This window comes from Somniosus microcephalus, chromosome 20, assembly GCF_052327205.1.
Source record: "Somniosus microcephalus isolate GS21.2 chromosome 20, FLI_Smic_1.0, whole genome shotgun sequence".
NCBI classification, from domain to species: domain Eukaryota; kingdom Metazoa; phylum Chordata; class Chondrichthyes; order Squaliformes; family Somniosidae; genus Somniosus; species Somniosus microcephalus.
This window is the reverse complement of record NC_141006.1, coordinates 44,868,927-44,888,647: the sequence shown is the minus strand read 5'-3', so window position 1 is coordinate 44,888,647 and position 19,721 is coordinate 44,868,927. Positions and strand designations below refer to the sequence as shown.

At 40.9% G+C, this 19,721-nt stretch overlaps 1 protein-coding gene across 2 annotated transcripts in view; it reads right to left on the bottom strand.

The window, feature by feature from the left end:
- Positions 1-19,296, bottom strand: part of tfap2e (transcription factor AP-2 epsilon) — an 89,516-nt gene extending 70,220 nt beyond the window's left edge. The window contains exons 1-3 of one of the 2 annotated variants that reach the window (XM_085962571.1): positions 19,011-19,296; positions 17,846-18,307; positions 9,924-9,984 (exon numbers count right to left, since the gene is read on the bottom strand). In XM_085962571.1, the coding sequence (XP_085818697.1) occupies positions 9,924-9,984; positions 17,846-18,307; positions 19,011-19,037 (550 nt within the window). In that variant the 5' untranslated portion in view covers positions 19,038-19,296. The remainder of the gene's footprint in view (positions 1-9,923; positions 9,985-17,845; positions 18,308-19,010) is intronic. The other variant, XM_085962572.1, reaches the window with a different exon arrangement.
- Between the last annotated feature and the right edge of the window lie 425 nt (positions 19,297-19,721).

Here is a 19,721-nt window from a genome sequence, read left to right as displayed (position 1 = left end):
GGGAGATTGGACACAAAAGTCGGGATTTTCCACTGCTGGCTGCCTGCTGTAGTGGCATAAATTAGGGAGCCAGTAACGAAAGATTGGCGGGAGTTCTACTCCACCAGAAACCTGCCAACTTTGCACCACAGCATGGTTTCTTTGGGTGGGGATTGGCAGTACAGGAAGCACCTGTCTCAAACTGGTGGGGCAGTTCATTGAAATGTTCATTTGGAGGTGGAGGTGGTGCTGCACAACATTTCCCAACATTCAAGTGTGAGGAAAATCACTTTGAAAAGATGCCCAGGTGAAATAAATGCCCAGTGTTGCTGCAGAGTCAGCTATGTTAGTAGGCAATTTAAAGGCCACAGAGCAGTTGAAGCTGCAATATTTCAGCCATTTTTTTCACCACTTTTGATTTTTGTTTTTTGCTGCTGGACCTTCGTGGCAATTGTTCAATTTTACTTTGTTCCTCCAGTTCCCAATGGGAACACAACTATCAGATGTGTTTGGCAGAAGAAGAGAAGGACCTACAGAGGAATGCAAGGCAAGTCAGCTGCATGAGAGATGTTCAGTACCCACTCACTGGTAGACACACTCTTGTACCTGCAGACAGAAGTGACCAGATCTCACTTTGGCAGATGGTTAGTATATAGAAATGCTCCTCTTCCCAAAGGAGGCTGAGACATTACTGTTAAGGTATGTGAATGTATGACTATCTATAATGTTGGATACCTCCTCACAAGCACTCCAATCATGGTATGTCATGCTCTCAGTGGGAGTGAATAAAACAAGGCATGCTCAGGTGAATCAACAGGCAGCAATACCTGATTGGCCGCATCCATCAAGATGCTACCAACATAATTGTAGGCACTGTCGTACCTATCTAGCAATGACGGGTATAAAACTCTCTTCACAGGGTCTGAGTCAACAGATTGCCAGATGCCATGCTGTGCCATCTGCTGCAAGGGAACCTGCAGTTAATATGCAGGATGCAGCTGGCACAGGAATGGTCAGCTGTGGCATGAAAGTTGGCTCTACCTCCTTGCAGGCGTGCTGTAATGCTGACCAATTGGGATGGTCCACGGAATGGCACAGAGGACCACCCTTCTCACAAGTACCTTGTGCAGCATCACCTCCACTTCAGTGGCCTTCAAACAGAGGGTCCAGTGGTGGGCTATCCTGTCACTTATCTGTAAGCTTGTGCCTGCACCTTGGGTTTCATTTCCTTTTCTTTTTGCCTGTCACTTCTCAGTCCTCTCCCCCTTCAGTTTTGGCATATGGGTTAAGGTGCCTCCTGAGCTTTTCCAAAGGCTGCTGGAATTTCTGTGCCCTTAATTTAATACTCCTCTTTAATTGTCCCCTTCCCTTTAAATTTCATTTAATGCAGTTTTACATTCCCACCAATAACGTGCTCCCTGCATCTGTCCAAATTTGCAACTGAAGTCATGCAAATAATCGAAACTCATAAAATTAGATGAACATGTTCATTTGAGTCTTTCTAAAGCCTACATTAAGGTTTAAACTGTATCCACATTAGAAAACCTCGGTTAAAGTGTTTTGCCTGACAAATGAGCAACCATCTCCCTGCCACAAGCCCATTTACCTATCCTTTGTCACTATTTTACACAAAGATGCACTGAGCAATTTATTACTCAATATGCAGGTATTTTTCCCTTCTTCTAAATGCTTTTGTTTCCTCCCTTCTCAATAATTTGCTCCCCTCCGCTCCTCTCCTAAGGGAGTTGATTCCTTGTTGGAGTACAGATCCATGGCTGTCATGCATTCTCCAGTACTTCGAAGTGGCCATTATTCACGTATGAGCCTTGATGGTGAGTTTTGAGAAACTATTGGAGGGAATATCACAGCCAAACCTGTTGCTGTCCTCACCCAATAGCCACGTATTACTTTCAGCAGAGGTCACTGGTTTAGGAATCGGGTGCAGGAACCCTGACCAATTTTTCTCTCCTTAACTAAGGGGCACTACAGCCAACTATAACACGCTACCATTGCCTTGACTGAGATCCACTAATTCAGCATATACCAGGACCTACAGTTGATTCCTTTTTGAATGAGATATACATAACAATTTCCATATTTAGACACAGTATTCTAGTAATGCAAAATATTGTATTGAGAGTGATTGATCAAGTTTATTTTAGAAATATATTATTAAATAGTCCACAGTAACCAACAGCAACTATTAATTGTTGATATTTTATTGCATGATAGGTAATAGAAGAGGAAACACTATTTTTCTAACATTAAAGTTTTTATAGCAGACTATAAATCTTCAAGTTTTCCCCAAAAGAAATTCAAAAGTGGGGATTGCACATTGTACTCAGGTACCAAAATGTATCTAAAATACTAAAACCTTCCTAAATTTCATGACCCAAAATGCAGAATGCAGGTGCATATTACACTTGGAGATTTGTCGTAAATACTTGCAGATGATTTGGTCATTTTCTCAGACAATCCAGGATGGTGTTCGACAGAAATTATTTTCGTGTGTGTATGTTCGTGTGTGTGTGTTTCTCTGTGTGTGCTTTGTTGAAACAAAATTTGGAGGCATTACTGCCACTTCCTATTGCTGTGTGTGGTGTAGTTACTGGTCTGTCATTTATCAGATAATACAGGAATACAGTTTACTTTGGTTCTTTTTCTTCACTTGGCAACATGCTGTAAGTGGCACCCATGTGGTATTTGAGTCACCCACAGCATTCCAAAGTATAGAAGACACTTCCAAAAGCACACAGCCTTTACAAGAGTCCTGAGAGCTACCATTGAAGGTAGTGCAAAACATGGGGCTCCAATAGGCCTGCAACGCAACTGGCAACAAACCACAAGGAAAAGGAGAGTCGTGGATCACAGATCTCAAAGATAGCTCAGTCAAAAATCCCATTTCAGAAAGCTCTATGCAGCCAATGTCACCTTACCTCCAGTCCCCCATTCTGATTCAGTGAATAATTTTCAGAGTGCAGTGCCTTAAACTAACTAGTATGTTTGCAGGTGTAGTAATATCAGTACAGCTGGATTTCTGACTGAGCAGCAAAATAGATCTGGTCAAAATTAAGGATGATGAAATAAAATAAATGTTGTTTTGTAAGTGTTTTCATTACAGATAAATTTCAGCTTGATGAGGTTCGTTTATTTCCAGGTGCAGGCATTATTTTTGGGGGAGTGAAAGTCTTTCTATGCATTATACTATAGACTCTACTGATTTCAATACATTAACAAGCTATGTCTGTTTTCCTCAAAAGATAATCACTGTTTGTAATGATCTGACTGGGCAAAGGTAGAATTGTGATGCAATTTCCACACAGTTTTCTGTTAAGTGAATATTTCTATTGTTAAAGTAGATTAGCAGTCACCAGATTATTATCATTTGATGGAAGACCACTGTACTGGATCCTTAACCATCAGTATGTATAAGATTAGTGTCAAGAATGGACACCATTTTCTTGGCCCGGCTTTATCACTGGATTTGGTTTTATTGCTTGATGGTTCCCAGAGGGACAAGTAAAACATTTAACATTTACAGGGCATAAAAATGCAGCTAAAAGGTAAATGGTTTGCCATTTTTGCTTTGCTTCAGTAAAATCATATTCTGTTATAATGCTACACACTTACTAATTTCTTGTTTTCTGAAAATGTTTGATAAGTGAATGACAATATGTGCCAGATTTTCCTCTGAATATATTTTTTAATTACTAAGTTCAATAAAAAAACAGTTATGGGTTTTTCATTCATTGTTACTGTTTTTTCTGAGTTCTGTTCCCATCCTAAAATGAGTGAAAGGAAATCAGTAATTTAAAAAGCTCCTTCCTAAACACTGTTAAGAGCTTGTTAAAGGTCTCACCTGAGCAACATGCGCAGAGAGGGGATGTAAATGAGAAGTGAATCCTGAACTCACATTAAGGATTGATGTTAGTTAAATGAAACAATGGCAAGATTTCAAATATTTATTGTTAAATCATAATCTAAATGACATAATGCTTCCCAATAAGAATACAAAATGCTACAGCAAATTCAGATGTGTTTTATGAAAATGTTATTATATGATCAATGCAATTTAATGACAATATTTTATCAAACATGCAATACCGTTTTATGTGTTTGATGCATTGTAAAACTTCAATTATAGTTTGTTTGAATGAAATGTATAATTGAATCTATTGCAACACTGTATTGCCCAATGATATATAAATGATATAAATGATTTAACAATTGATTTGGTGCACCAAATGTGCTAGAATTCCTAAACATTTCAAAGCCATTATTTCTCACACAATCTCTGAAAAGCAGCTATATTAATTTGATGAAATCTGAAGTGGTTGTCTAACATAGATTTTAAAGTCTTGAGGGGAAAATATGAATTCAAAATAATAACTTAACAATTAGCACTAAAAATACATGTTTGGCCCGCTTGTGGGGTTGACAATATTTTAAATAGTCAATTTTATAGATTGTTTATACTAAGAAATAAAAGGGAGACTGGAATCTTCTTACTAAATTAACCTAGTTCTGACTGCCACTATAAATTGAACAATCCCTTCCATAGATATCAGTATTTATGCTTCTCCATATTCTTGTTTCAGATTACTAGTTATAACGTCTACTCCAATATTTGAATTGCATTGGATAAATGTATGTATGTGTGTGTATGTTTTGTAAATATTACTGTAATGAGTGCCATAAAATCAACTTACTAAAAATTATTGAATAACTATTTTTCAATTTCACACCTCATAAATTTATACAAATGTACAACAGGTCCTAATTATAAATTCATATTATTAGCTTGAAGATAACTGCCTACAGAAGTCTCCATACAAAAACAACCTGAGACTGTTCACATAAAAACTGCTACATGTCTACAACTATCTTTTTTATACAAAGAACTGTGCATTTCAGTTCATCTATTAGTTCAATAAGGAAAGCGAACAATAGTAACAACTGATGGAAGATAGTATTTGACTAGCACTGTGGATGTGGCACAGTGCTGCCGGGCTTCTTGCGTTTCCTTAGGTTTAAATAAGCACGATCAGTCACATTGTCAATATGACTTGTTATATTCTTTGCTTATCGTTTTCTTCTTGCTATTTTCTAGTATATTTTCTTGGTGTATCTTTATAACCCATTCAGACCGTGCAGATTTGCCTTTTCATTTAAAAATCGTTGTTCTTTGATTTAATTTGTGCAATGTATAATATCCATACTGCGGCCAACCATTCCGTATCTCCATCGTTATGCAACAAGTGACTGGAAGGGTCTGGGCATTACTCATTCTGACACAACCAGATGTCTGCTCCCATTTGCTAAATAATGTGTTGGTGCTGTAGAGAAGTTGGTCATAAGGACAATAATTTGATACCCTCTGTCCTCTCTTGTGTGTCACATCCTTTCCTATTCTGGTGCAAATGAACACAAGTGCCTGGTCTGCTTGTGTGAGCTCTATAGCATCTAAGTGTAAGAGCTGTACAGAATTTGTTAAATCCGATGTGTAATTGTTCATTTCTAGTAGGAATTCACGCTAAATTTCACTCAGCCACCAATCATGTTTAGCACCTTTAAATTGTAGCGATATAAAAGCAAGGTTTTTTTCTAGGAGGACCGGCTATTTGTGATCAAGATGGACACGTCGGGGGGAGGGGCGATCCATATTTGTGCGGGGCGATTATGTAAAAATATTGTGCACTGCACGGTTGGACTGCTGGACTTATCGTCGTTTCTACCCCAAGTGGCAATCTACTTGCTTGAGAAATGTGAAATGAGCATCGCTGTAGCTGCTTTACAATCGGGCCTTCCTAATATTCACAAGAACAAATTTAGGGTTTCACTAAATCGCACTCAGCCACCATTCATTTTCGGCACCACTGGAGTCTGAGCTTAGCTGTGAGATACTAAAACGAGAACCCCTTCTTTTCCCTATTTTGGTGCAGGGGGCATCGCCCGCGCTAATACAGCAGAGAAGGACCTCCGAATAACGAACGCACTAAGCATTGGGACCTCAGTGTCTCACAGAGGAACTTCCGAGCCAGAGGTTCCGAAAAGGCTGGGAATTCTGGCCCTTTGAGACTGATAGAGACTCGCTCGATTCTATCTCAGGAGCACCTCAAACTGCAAACACGCTCGGAAGTTGACCATTCGTTAAGAATCTTCACTCCTCATGCAACTATTGAAAACATTTCGTAAAGTGGGACATAAGGCTTTGATTTGTATTTTTTTTAACAAAAAATTAACAATAATTGAATTATTATGTCAAAGTATATTAAATGCACGGAACTTTTATTTTCTAAGCCGCGCGCGTTGAAATATTCCGCCGGTTATTGTTTAAGTAAATGATTCAAATTATAAGCAAAGATGCAGGTTCCCCGGTGACTTCCCAACTGTTTGGCATTAACAAGAGGAACTGCAAAAATAACTCCTGTTCGTGACAGTTTATCAGTGCTATAGAACACTGGCCAAAACTTAAAAGGGCTCGAGATTCACTTTGATCAGAATCATTTTCAAATCAGCAAACCTTGTAAAAGAATACTGCCACCGCCAAGAATGGCCCTTGCAGTTAGAACTGTCCTTACAATGGTCGTACTTGCAGAGCTTCCCTCCTATATCGTTACAGTGTATACAGTAGCTTTAATCCCTCCTTCTCAACTGAAAATATTGTTATAAAATGTTTAACATTTTGGCGAGAAACTGTCAAGAGAAAAGAAGCGTAAAATGTCACTCAGACAATAGTGTAACTCCTAAGGGGGTAAAACGAGCTCTTCTATTATATATATTTAAAGAGTGAATCTGTCCGCCGAGGAACAAGTATTCTCTAAAGTACAAAGGTAAAGGAAGTCAACCCTTCGGCCAGTCCTACTGGGAAGGCTCCTTTCCCGCGGGGCGATGTGTGAGCGATAGAAGCAGACAGGCAGGGAGAAAGGATCAGAGAGAGACTCGGAGAGCGGGCACAGCACAGTCTTTCAATGGTTGCCATGTCCCAGGCTGCTCCCGGAGCTCAGATTCCACAGCCCGGTGTGCGGCTGACGGCTGTCGAACGCTGTAATAGCTCAACAGGGGCTAATAGTGAAAATGAGAGCTAAACGAGCCCGGGAGAGGGTTAATGAACGCCCATCTATCACACCGTCACCCTCCCCCATCCATCGCCGGCTTTTCACTCTTAAATTTCTATTCGCTAATCTTTTCGTTTTGTTTTATTTCAGTGGGACTTACTGCCTCTTTCCATCTATTTCTGTGGCCGCTTCTCCTATAGTTGACTCTTAAAATGGCTTTGGTTTGATTTACTTTAGACTTCATTTTCATGCCTCACTCACTCGTTTCCCCTCTAAATCCCTCCCTCTCTCTCTCTCTAGGTCTTTCTACTTGTTGGGGCGCGTTGTTTCCCCGTTGCCTGTCCGAGCCCAGCGCGATCCAAACCCTGGGGGGAACTGAACACGAGCATGGCACATGAGCGGGGATGAACCAACTATTTTGCTAAGGTGTCTTTCAAAACTTCAAGCGGAAGATAAGAGCCCCCGCCCCCGCGACATTTGGTCCAAACTTAAATAGTTCAGATTGGTAGTTTAGTAATATTCGTTTAATATTTATTCACATGGTTTTGTTTAATGTGTATAAACACTCCGCCGATATTTCAGAAACTTTCTCAATTTATTTTGAAAATGTATATGAAAAAAATAGAACCAAAACTAAAGGCGAGGGCAGACAGACGGTCGCTGGTACCGCAAGCACCAACAGTGCGGAAAGCAGACACCCAACCCAACACTGTCGAGATTTTATTCTGCAGTTAAGTAGATTTAACACGAAAAAAAATGGAGATGATTTGAGCTTGGCTTCTAAGCAAATATTGTTATTCAGAGAGATTAAATCGATGTTATTTTATTGCTTTTGAAAGTCGGTCAGAACTTTAGCTGCCCAAACAGTGTTAGGTCCCGCTGAAGTGATGGGCTATCTGTCTGACTGTAGTTTAGACTAGTGAACTGAATATTTGTCTTACTGGCTGTTGTTTATTTTTACGTCAATTGTGTTGTGGGACACTTAAAACAAACGGGGAAAAAGAAACCGGCAGACACCCACGCCACTCTTTCTCCCAGTTCAATCCAGCTATTGATCTGGTTATGTCCGGGACTGAAGGGGTTAAATTGGCAGTTAGGTGCCTGGGATTCGCACGGAATCACGAACGCTCCTTGTAGTCCCGGCACATACTGCGCCCTGAATCGCAATATGGTCGGCACTGGACGTCTTTTCTTTTATTACAGGCTCAATCCTTTTTAATACGGGCCCGCAATAAACTACCCTGCTTGATTTTAAACACAGTCCTCATTTAATCATGCACATTGCAAACCCGCTCAGTTAACAACAGGCGAATCCCCCTTCACTGTCCGGTGCGTTCAGAAACTTATTGAATATTGGGATATCCTTGCAAACAACATTTATTGGATTGACTGCTTTTCAGCAAAACTGAAGACATAAATTGATTATATTGAAATTACCAAATTTAACGATTTATCTCCTTTTAAAATAAACCTTTTTAGCTCAACGAAGGATTTGCATTTATCTGGCGCCTTTATCACATCTCTCAGGAACGTCTTGTAGCGCTTCACCCAGGAAGTATTAGTGTTGAAGTCAAGTGCCTGTTACATAGGCAACTATCCCGGTTACACTCAGAATAAGATCACTCATCAGATCACTCTCTTTCTCGCTCCCCTCATTTCCCGAAAAAAAGTCGGTTGTATCGAGGTTATTTTTTAATTCGTTTTATGGGATGTGGGCGTCGCTGGCAAGGCCAGCATTTATTGCCCATCCCTAGTTGCCCTTGAGAAGGTGGTGGTGAAGCCGCCTTCTTGAACCGCTGCAGTCCGTGTGGTGAAGGTACACCCACAGTGCTGTTAGGGAGGGAGTGCCAGGATTTTGACCCCACTACAGCGATATATTTCCAAGTCAGGATGGTGTGTGACTTGTAGGGGAACTTGGAGGTGGCGGTGTTCCCATGCGCCTGTCTGTATGAGCACTTTTCACTCTTACTCAGAACGGCCTATCCTCTTACACCTGCCTCAACTTTCTCATGAATTTCCAGTTGTTTGAAATAAATGTAATCAAATTCTAGTGTTGACATTTATTTTTCAACTGTGCGGACGAGTTGCTGTGTTCGCCAGACTGTCCAATGTGCCAAAACGCCTTGGATGATTATTATAATAAGTACAGGCATAGTCCCAGTCTCACTCGCGAACCACAGAAGTTATGTTTTAAACGGTACTTAGTTCTTTACTGTGTATTTTTGTGACCATTTTAGTTAGGATTCAAGAAATCTAGGTTTGCAGAAATACTTCATATAACAGGAAAGCAAGCAGCCAGTGTAGCAAATAACTTCTGGTCAGTTTGTACAAAAAATAAAAACTAACTGGAGTTCGTGGAATGTAATGTATTGCTTGCGTATAGCAAGGCTTCAACTATAGCCTGCGTATGTATGTGTCTCTCCATTTCCAAAAACATTTAAAAAAATCAACATGCTCATCCTTCACCTTTAACGAACTTCTGGCAGGGAATATAGAAACTAGTCATTGTTTCCTGTTTACTGGCTATGTTTAGATGCAAATCTCTGCCAAATATATTTTAACCAGGTCCAGCTTAGAGCCTCACACTCTGTCATATCCCTAATGTCGAGTTACCATGAAATAACCAGTACAGACAACAGTGAGATAGCAAACAGTTAACTAGTTGTAGGTATTTAAGTGATCGTAAATCGACTTCTGGTAATGCATATTTTCGGTAGACGATGAGTCTAAGAATGTGAATTCCTAGCCAGTGATGCTGTGGGTAGGTGCGGAACAAAATTCCTTTTATAAGAATATATTTATAATATCTCATTAAAAAAATGTCAGATACACGCGCAAACAGTTCCAGTTTATTACAGTTTGAACAGAGCAGGAGGGGTCGTTTACCTTTTTTAATTACAGACTGGTCCAATATATTCATCCCAGGGCTGCCGTTATCATCCACGGCCTGAAGGGGAAAAAGGGAAAGAGGAAAAGAGCAGATCGTTTATTTAACAGCCTTAATACAGGAACAACAGTCTCTCTCTCTCTCTACTGCCCATACTGCAGCCCACTGTGGGATTCACTTGGTTCCTCTGCCGAAAAGTTGATGAGAAACTAACCCGGTTTTCAATACATTTTAAATTCGGGAGACGGCTGTCACCGAAGGCAGTTCCCCCTGGAGATTATCCACTTACATCTAGCCGTGTCAATTTCTCTCTATATGGTCAACTTTTCTTCCAAGTCCCCAAATATTTCCAATACATACACGCCTTGTAACTTTTTGTGTGTCCGGAACCGTCTATTGTCGCTGACACACAAAAAAAAACCCAGAACCGAACAAAGTTCATGCGTGCATTTTCGTCTCAGGGTTGTCAATGGCAGTCCCTTCCAAATAAATCATAGTCAAACCAAATCTCCACAAAACTGTAATTATGTTCAGTGCAGAGATAAAAAGTCTTATTCTACAATTGTTCAACACGCGTCGAAGGGCAACATGGGACACATTCTGGGAGGAAAGTTTCAACAAGTCTTATAGAAATGACCCCGATATCTCTCCTCGTTATTGTTCTTGCCGTTTACTGTTTCAACTGTCCCATTCTCATTTTGTTGTTTCTTTCTGGACTTTTGTTGTGGGGTTAGGGAAACGAATTGAAGTATTTTGACAGTCACATTCTTTTCTATAACACTAGTCAAACGATCAGCTTGCAAAGAAACATTGTTTCTTTATTTTTCCCCAAAATAAGAGCACGGCAAAAAGTGATAATTGTTAAGGACTGGAATTCATAATGATCGGGAAAAGGCAAGTTTTCGCTGCAGTCAGTAGTGGTGTTATTTCTAAAGAAAACCAGCAATGCTGATGTAGCACTAATGGAGGTGTCATAATTTCATTATGTTAATGTGATTGTTTAAAAGTAGAGGTGCGCATATTTTATATACATATGTATATTATCAAAATATTGAAAAGACACGATACTCCGGATAGTCAACGTTAAGCCAATGTAAGCTGGTGTTATTGGGAAGAGATCTTGACTAATTTCCGTGTGTCCTGTCACAGATGGCTCACATCAAGGGATACCATGGTCCGAAACCTCACGATTTATTGATGTGTCCGAATCCCTAATCCGCGTGGAGTTTGCTTGTAGGTTTCTTCTATGGATTTACTTCCCAGCTTCTTAAATCCAGCAAAGTTTATAAATGTTTGTAAATGGGTTTCTGGGGCAGGATCAGATTCAAATTCATTACTACAGACATGCTTTCAAGAAAATTTAAAAGAATGTAATTGGAACGATATGAACCTTATGAATTTAAAAAAGGAGAATGTACAGTTTTAACTTATACCCAACAATAGCCATTAAATGACCTGAAAAGTGAACCGCAACTGAAGTCTGATTGCTGCGCATTCTTTGCATTTAAGGACACGGATTTGAGATTTGCACTTAAAGCGGAATTTAGTTTAAACTCATACCTGATCGAACCCTTAATCGTAACAAGTGATAAATTAGAAAATACATTGTTGGATCAAAGTTTTATATAGTGGGATCCAAACCCTGAATCTGAACAGGTATAACATTCCCATGTGTCAATCTATTTGCTCTAAATATGTAGCAGACTGATCCAAGCGTCAAATGTACTTTAGTTTACCTGTACATGCCCATAAACAACGTTTTTACTATGTTTTTTTTCTCAGATCCCAATATGGAAATTCTTGACCGACAATATTGCTCGTTACAGTATCAGAAAAAGGCCAGCGACAAAACTTTTAACGTGTAGCATTAAGCAGGAAAAGGGACGCTGCACGGGATTAAAATCTCGCTGTTTGTTGCAACGCTCGAGATTTCAATCTGGTTCGCCTGCATCGACATAAAAAGAATCAGACAGGGCTAGCTTATTTGCTATGTCAGTGAATATAACGTTCTGCCCATTGTACTTTAGAACACTGTACTTAACAAAACATATGTAACATTTTCCTTCCCCCACTCCCCCAGTTGATGAACATCCGTCGATATTTTAAAAGCTGCAAAGACCAGTGGGTATCTTGGAGGGTTAAAGCAGCTGTTCCACACAGTGCCCACATTATAACAGATTTGGGTTATAAAGCAGCAGAATCAGCTCCATATGTCCTGGTTGTTTATGGTCACTTTGGGATTTAAGCTATAGCATCTGTGATACGACATAATCATCATCAACAGGAAATCTTATTTACATCCAAACACGTTGACAGAAGAGGTCTGACTGCAGTTTGCTGTGCTGGCCTGTGGTGAAATAACTAGACAGACACTGTTTGGGGCTATTAACCGCTCTTTTACAAGAGTAGGAGTGAGCCTGTATACCCGAACACGCCACTTTACTACTTATCCTGTAAGATGATCGCCATTGCGATTGTCTTGCATATGTTCGAGCCATTCTTTAGTAACTAATTTGAATTATTTTGTTTGGGAGCGGTTATTTTCCGCCACGCCGCACAGGAAAGTATACTATACACGAATTGCAAAACTCGTGAATATTCATAGCTATAGGCGTGAACATAAACGACGATAGCAAAAGAACATAAAGTTGGAATGAAAGTTGGTGTTTCGTGTTAGGTGGGTACTGATCTGCACTGGAAACACGAGCGATCCCTGCTACTCTTTCAATGTAAGCCCATTGCCGCAGTCATCTGCTCCAGAGGCTCCAGGTATCACATGGGAAGCTCCCAGGTAATTTTACTGGTACAGTTTATATAATGCACAAAAATACGCTGGATAGAACTGGGCCCTGAATGTTTCGACCAATCTTCCTTTGCTATTTACACTGCAGTATAAATAAGACATTTCATACATGGGTCTCATGATACAAGACAAAATGGGGACTGGGACCAGGTTAACAGGCAGCCCATTATTAGAGGGAACCCCTCAAAATGATATCTGTATCCTGCCTGGATCAAATATATTTCCTTCTTTGCAATACTTTATTATATACAGAGTAGATGACTCAGGATTAATTCAAATGGACTCAATAGACAGGAGATACAATATAATGTCGTTTACATTTCTGAGAGAAAAGTTAATCTGACAAATTGTATCAATATTTTCGAAGAAATAGGATTTTGATTTATTATACACGGACCCATATCTTGCTACATGCAAATCTAACAAGATAATTAAAAATCAAACTAAAGTCTAACTTTACGGAAAAAAATTAATACAAATTGTTAGATTAACTTTTATCCCGGAGGTGTAAAATAAATTATATTGCCTCGTGTCTTTTGAGAACTTAACGTATTTGAATTAGTCCTCAATCTGTATTTAAAAAAAACTGCAAAGAGGGAAATATATCTGTTCCAAGCAGCGTTCAAGTCTAATTACAGAAGCCAATAAGAATAAATTATACTGCGTGGATCAAGTCCTTTATTACACTATAGCTCTAAATTAGGGAGATTTGCGATGTTATACTAAGTTAGAAGTTACTGAGGTCCTCAATGAATTGTGTCCCTTTTCTGGTAATAAGAACTCCTCTGATTACTTTATTGTTTCATGTCAAAATAATTCTCATTAGGTAAGAATAAAAGTGGTTACTTTCGCACCCAGACGGAACTTTTACTCAGAACGAGTTTGCTGTCCCAAACCCAACAGTGACCAAAGGCTCCGATTGTGTCAGTCTCGCACATGCAATTTGCTCTCTTGATTTTGCATATTATATTCATAATTTTAAAACAAACAAGAACACACTGCACTGGGACAGGTCAGGTTAGTTGGGTCAATATTCCTGTTAAGCAAACTGCTACCTTAATTCATCCATTGGGCTGGACTTTCCTCCCGCTGTTCCCTCGGTCTCTATCTGATTTAAATGTCAGGGTTTTTGCACTCTCTTTAACACACACGAGCAATGCCTCAGTCATTTCTATGTTTGAAAACGGTGTAGAAAGAAGCAAACTTCAAATAGCAATTTCCAACCATCATCTTTAGAGGATAAAATCACAGCTCTTTCCTGTCCGGATTTCCAAAGGAAGTCCCCCAGTTGTTTTTTCCCCCCCCTGTGCACATTAGATATTGCCTGTGCAATGTGATATTAGGGGGAATGTGACATTACGGGAAATGTGATGTTAGGGCGAATGTTAGGGGGGATGCGATATTAGGGAGAATGCGATATTAGGGGATATATGGGATGAGGGGGAATGTGACAATAAGGAAAATGTGATATTAGGAAGGATGTTAAGAGGGAAGATGACATTTAATTGAAGTTCAGCAAAATGAAAATGTCGTCCCATGCCGTCTGCAAACATGTCACTGGACTCTCAGCTTGTACAGTCAGCACATTCGTGTAAAAACTAGTCAAAGCCAAGCAAGGTCGAACATTCCGCGGATTCTTCGCAATTAACTTCGCTTTCCAGGTGCTTGTGAGTTCTGCTGTATCTCTTCTGAGAATTTACAAGGTGTCCCGGGGTTCTCGAGTTCTTTAAGGGCTCGTGTTCATAAAGCAGGAAGTCATCAAACTTCCCTTGTTACCCAAAATACATTGTATCCGACTAGTTTACACAGTCTTTTCACTTCGGTTCTACGTGGCTATATTTTGTTCACCAGGAGTTCACCAATTTTAGTTGGTGTCAATCTGGGAAATTATTTGGAGTATATTTAGGTACTTATTTTAACGCAGTTATATAAATATATAGACTATGATCCGCACCTTATGTTAAACTACAATTAAAATTCTGAGTAAAGCTGTCATTACTTGTTCTGCTGAGATCAGAATGATGGTCAGATGAGAAATGGCACCTGGTAATTTTATGATCGAAACAAATTATGCGTTTGTCCGCACTCTGTGGGAATTTCAGTTTTGAAGAGGAGAAAACAGTGAAAACGGTAAGAGCTGTTGTTACACTATTATTGTGAAATAATTATTTACCAGGGTCAGATACTGGACGCGAGTGACAGCCCGTTTCTCATTGAACTGACACCTGGAATGGAAGGACCGCGTTAAAGGCTCCATTCACATTCAAACCGTGCACCTGGTTTATAACTTACATCGAAACTCGTGCAATGTGAATTACATATTAATTCACCCTACGGAGACAAACACCCTCAAACTAGGTTAGCTGGTGCACTGGGTGAAATTCACTTCTATAAAAGCCCGATTGTTATTATATAACTATCAGGTTACCTTGACGACAGAATTAATCCTTTCAATAGAGAAGATCACCTTTTTTTAGGACATATCTTCACTGGCCATTTTGCCAAACTTCCAGCTAACTGAAATACAAATTTAAATCAAGTGGGGAAGTGTTTGCTGAGTCCAACTATAATTTGGATTTGTTAATCTGATAAAACAGATTTTTTTTAAATTTGATATATATATATCCTCAATGCGTTTTAAATTGACATCCTGCAATAAATGTGCTCAATCGCGCAAAGCAGAATATATTATTGTTATGAATTCGTAGATTATTAATCTTACCCCCACCCCCTATTAGTTAGAATTCCACTGGCGTGATACCTGGTCCATGTTATGGAGACTGTAATATAATCTAGTCAAATATACCAGGATTTTGCTGGGAGCGGTGGATTGAGTGGGTGTTCAGGCGACAGGGGTGGGGTAAGATTTTCAAAAGCGTTTGAGAAAACACTAACAGCAATTAAAGATAAACGGTTAGATTTCGGGATTTATATATATATATATATCATGTTTATTAAATTATTTGCCAATTCTGAAACTTTTAAGTCTCGTTCGTTTCCCCAGCACCTCTTTGCTATTTATGATCAACCTCAGTAGATTTGTAAAAGCACTGGGACCAAGAAGTCAAAGACCACTTTACAGAAATAATCGTGACAGCATCAAAACCCCGGCAATGAAGAGTGAGAAAATCTATCACCTCGGCACACAGTTAACAGTGGGGAGGGAAGACTGAACAAAGCCAGCCAGAGAAAATCCTGTTTTTATATCATTTTGCACCTGGTTATAAAATGATTCTGAAAAAAAAATTATTGCAAATAACCAGGGAAGCGCTGTCTCTGACAAAGGGCTTATTTTCCTTTACAGCCACAATCCACATAACTCGGCCACTTTGCGACTAACCCTCGCTCTTTTCATTTCATGACCAAGTCGAGTTTTTCGATCGCAGGCGATTTCTTACGAATTTTTTTTTGCCTTTTTAAATTAGTAAAAAAAATTTTGAGGGTGGGGGGGGGTGTTGCTAAACGCTACACACAGCGCTAACGCGCGGAGTTAATAAGGCGAGTAGTGTTTACAAAGCCTATAATTAGAAAAAGCTTTCAGTGGAACAATCCACCGGGACGAGGATTAACAGATCCCGCCAGTGCGGGAGCACAGGGAGCGACCGTACAGGACCCAGTGATAATGTTCAGCTCCAATCGTTCTTGATTTTATTACAGGCAACCCACCCGCCCGGAATGAACTCAAACGAAGACCTCTGTGTTAAAACGATCCACGTTTTATTATATAAATAAAATATTCATTGATGTGCCTACGATTAACTTGAGTAAAGGCGGAAACCCAAAACGCCCGCACTGAACGTACCCCTTGGATTTATTTTTAATTCTGGGAATCGGTTTGCTTCATCAACGAAATTGAAGCTGAAAAATATTTCCATCATGCTGTAATTACCAGGAAATTACTATTTTGTGGTTTAAAAAATTGATACAACGCGACAGGGGGTTGTCACTTTCCTATTGAACACCTCGGCACCCCTGGATCTATCGAGAAAGGCAGCTACAATAATGAATAACTGGCTCTGAAACGCTGCCGGACGGTTCTCCCATTCCCCCCCCCCCCCCCCCCCGTCCAAGTGAACATTCGGTCCCCTGCGAATCCGCACAGGACGTGCTACGGGGGGATGCTGCAGATTCACCGTGCTGCCGCTTCCGAACCCAGCCCCTGATAGGTGAAACTTGTCAGATTGTGTTCTGATCACCCAGCCATAGTTTAAACACAGACCAATAGACCGTACAAATCCTTCACACAAACTGAGGGTGGGGGAAAGGGGGGGGGGGGGGGTGGAAAGAGAGCCAGACAAAGCGCACGGTCTAAAGTGTGACGATAATGAACCGCCTGTATTAATAAACTGTCACTTTCTCTTGGTTTAAGTTGTCTCGTTACTTAGGTTTTGCTCTGCAAACCAGATTGTTGTTGTCAGGAGCGCTGCATATAGGTCAGAACGATTCATAAGTACTTGGACCCGTCATCATATGTTACACACACAGCCTTATCCTTCAGACACTGTCTCAGTAATGCGGACTTTCATTTGGAAAATATCTATCATTTAACAATGAAATAAATATATATTAATTCACCAAATCGGCCAATTATTTAGAAATCAATTGGAACATAAATTTACAAAATGAAACAATAACACGGACTGAAATATGTTCGGATTCGAGGAGAATGAGGATGAAACCCTGATTCAAAACAAAAATACAGCCGCTGTGTTTTTTCCCCTTCAGTATATTTATGCAATAATAATCGAGAGGATTTCGCCGTGTTAAAACAGCTCATCTTTTCGCATTGGCGAGTTATTATAAACACAGTGTCAGCGTTTGCAGACAATGCAGCCGCCTTCTCCCGTGCTCACGGTGTGGCTCCTGGGAGCGAGCTTTAAACTAGTCAGTTCGTTGCAAACTTCTCCTGAGCCTGTGCTGCCAGTTATTTATTTATTTCAGTTTCTGTGTAAAAAAAATCGTGTTGTGTCAGAAATAACGTTGAGTTTATATTTGTAATATTTCTTAGGGTCGTTTTTTTCCATTCAAAACGAATAAATTCCCCATAACAATTGTTTCCGTCCTGTGTGTATATATATATTATATATAATAAAGTGTTAATTGCATTGGACTCCGTACCTGCACATCGTCCAGTCCATGATGGTTGAGGGCGTGGAGAGCCAGCGTGTCGACCAGTCCATGGTTCGAGTCCAAGCCGTGGCCGGAATGGAGCAGCACATCAGGCCGCCGGATCGCATGGTAATCCCGGCGGTGGTCGAGGCTCGACAACTGGGACAGACCCCGGGGCTGATGCAGGATGCCCTGCTCGGCCGCCACCTCCTGGCGCTGCCTCTGCTGCCACGGGTGCTGCTGGGGCTGGTGCAGGGGGCTGGCCAGGGAGTAAGGGTCGTTGACGTGAGCGTACGGCTCCTGGCTCTGCGGGTAGGGCAGGGGCTGGTAGGGCGGCGGGAAGTAAGGCGGCTGGAAATCCGAGGAAGGGGTGTGCGAGAGCGGCGGGGCCGTGGCGTAGGGCGCCTGGCTCATGGAGCCGAGCTGGGCGAGGCGGGCACTGTGACTGCCGTTCATTCCATCGTGCCGATCCTGGGAGAGGAGAACAAACAAGAGAAGCGATTACAGGAGCGAAACTCACTGAATGCGAGTGAAGCCCAACAGCACAGCCCTCCCCGGTTCATTCACTTCCTTTTAGTCTTTGATTTAATTTTTTATATATATATATATGGAGTTGATGCTTATTTTTTCCATTTTATTTTCTTATGCATTGCTCGTCCTTTCTTACTTTCGTTTACAGCTCCCTGTGCGATTATTTGAATTTTATTCCTCTGCCTCTTATCGAAAACTGCACCTTGTTTTTTGCGCAATAAGTTCGTGAGGAAATGTATCGGCTACAGATCTGGAATCAAAATCAGATTCCCCCCCCCCTCCCCCCCCCCCACCACCCAGCCCAGAGGAGAAAATACTTACCCCCACCCCCCACCCCCTCCCACACACACACACACACACACACACACAGTGCCCCCGTTTTGTTTTTAGCTTGTGTGTCAATATATTAAAGTTTCCCCGTGTGGGAGTTCCAGTTTTGAACTGGTTGAGCTCTCCATTGTGAAATACCAAAAGTTGGCCAAAATAGCGAAAGCGATGGAGAAACAACGCGGGTCGGGTGAACCATCTGTTGTACATTATTTGGTAAGGAAATAAACCTTTTTTTCGCCTCTCCGCACAATGCCCTGAATTTAGTTTCAATCCGATATAAACGGCCCCGTTTCCCCCTCTCTGCCGTACTCACCATTGCAGCATACGTGTGTACCAACATCTGTGCAATCTGGGGGACGCCAAATCCCAAACAATCCCAGTTTCTTCTTTCTATTTTTGTTCTTTTCAGTCGGAACAAACTCCAAAGAATTAGGAGAAAACGAGCCCAAAATCCATAAAGATCCGCGTGTCGGGGATGTATTTGGAAGAGGTGGCCAAGCTGAAGAGTTTGAGGCTGGGATCGGCTCCGAGTTTCGCTCTCTCTCTCTCTCTCTCTGTCTCACTGAGTCCCGGGCTGTCTCTTCTATTAAATATCAGCAAATCTTTAATCGGCCGAGCGTGAACGAGCGCTGCGCGTTCTCGACACCGGGCGCCGGGGACGCGCACTTCCTGTGTCAAATGGAACAACTCCTGCTCCGGGAGGGAAAGGGAAATAGCGGGAGGAATCGACAGAGACATTTAAAAGAGGGAGTGAAAAAACCCCAGAGACAATATGTATTTTGCACATTTTTTTTTATTGAAGACTTGTCTGTGTGCGCGATCTGCCCATCACCAGCCGGGCACAAAGTGACTGGAGCTGGGGAGTAAATCATCCGCAGCCCGGGGACAGCGGGTGAAAAGGAAGAACTCTCTCCAATACAGATATTTAACAGAAAATAAACACACTTTAAAAAAAATGCCATGGGTTTAAAAAAAAAACACAAAACGACACAAAACTGCTGATCGGAGCCCCGGTTCCAACCCT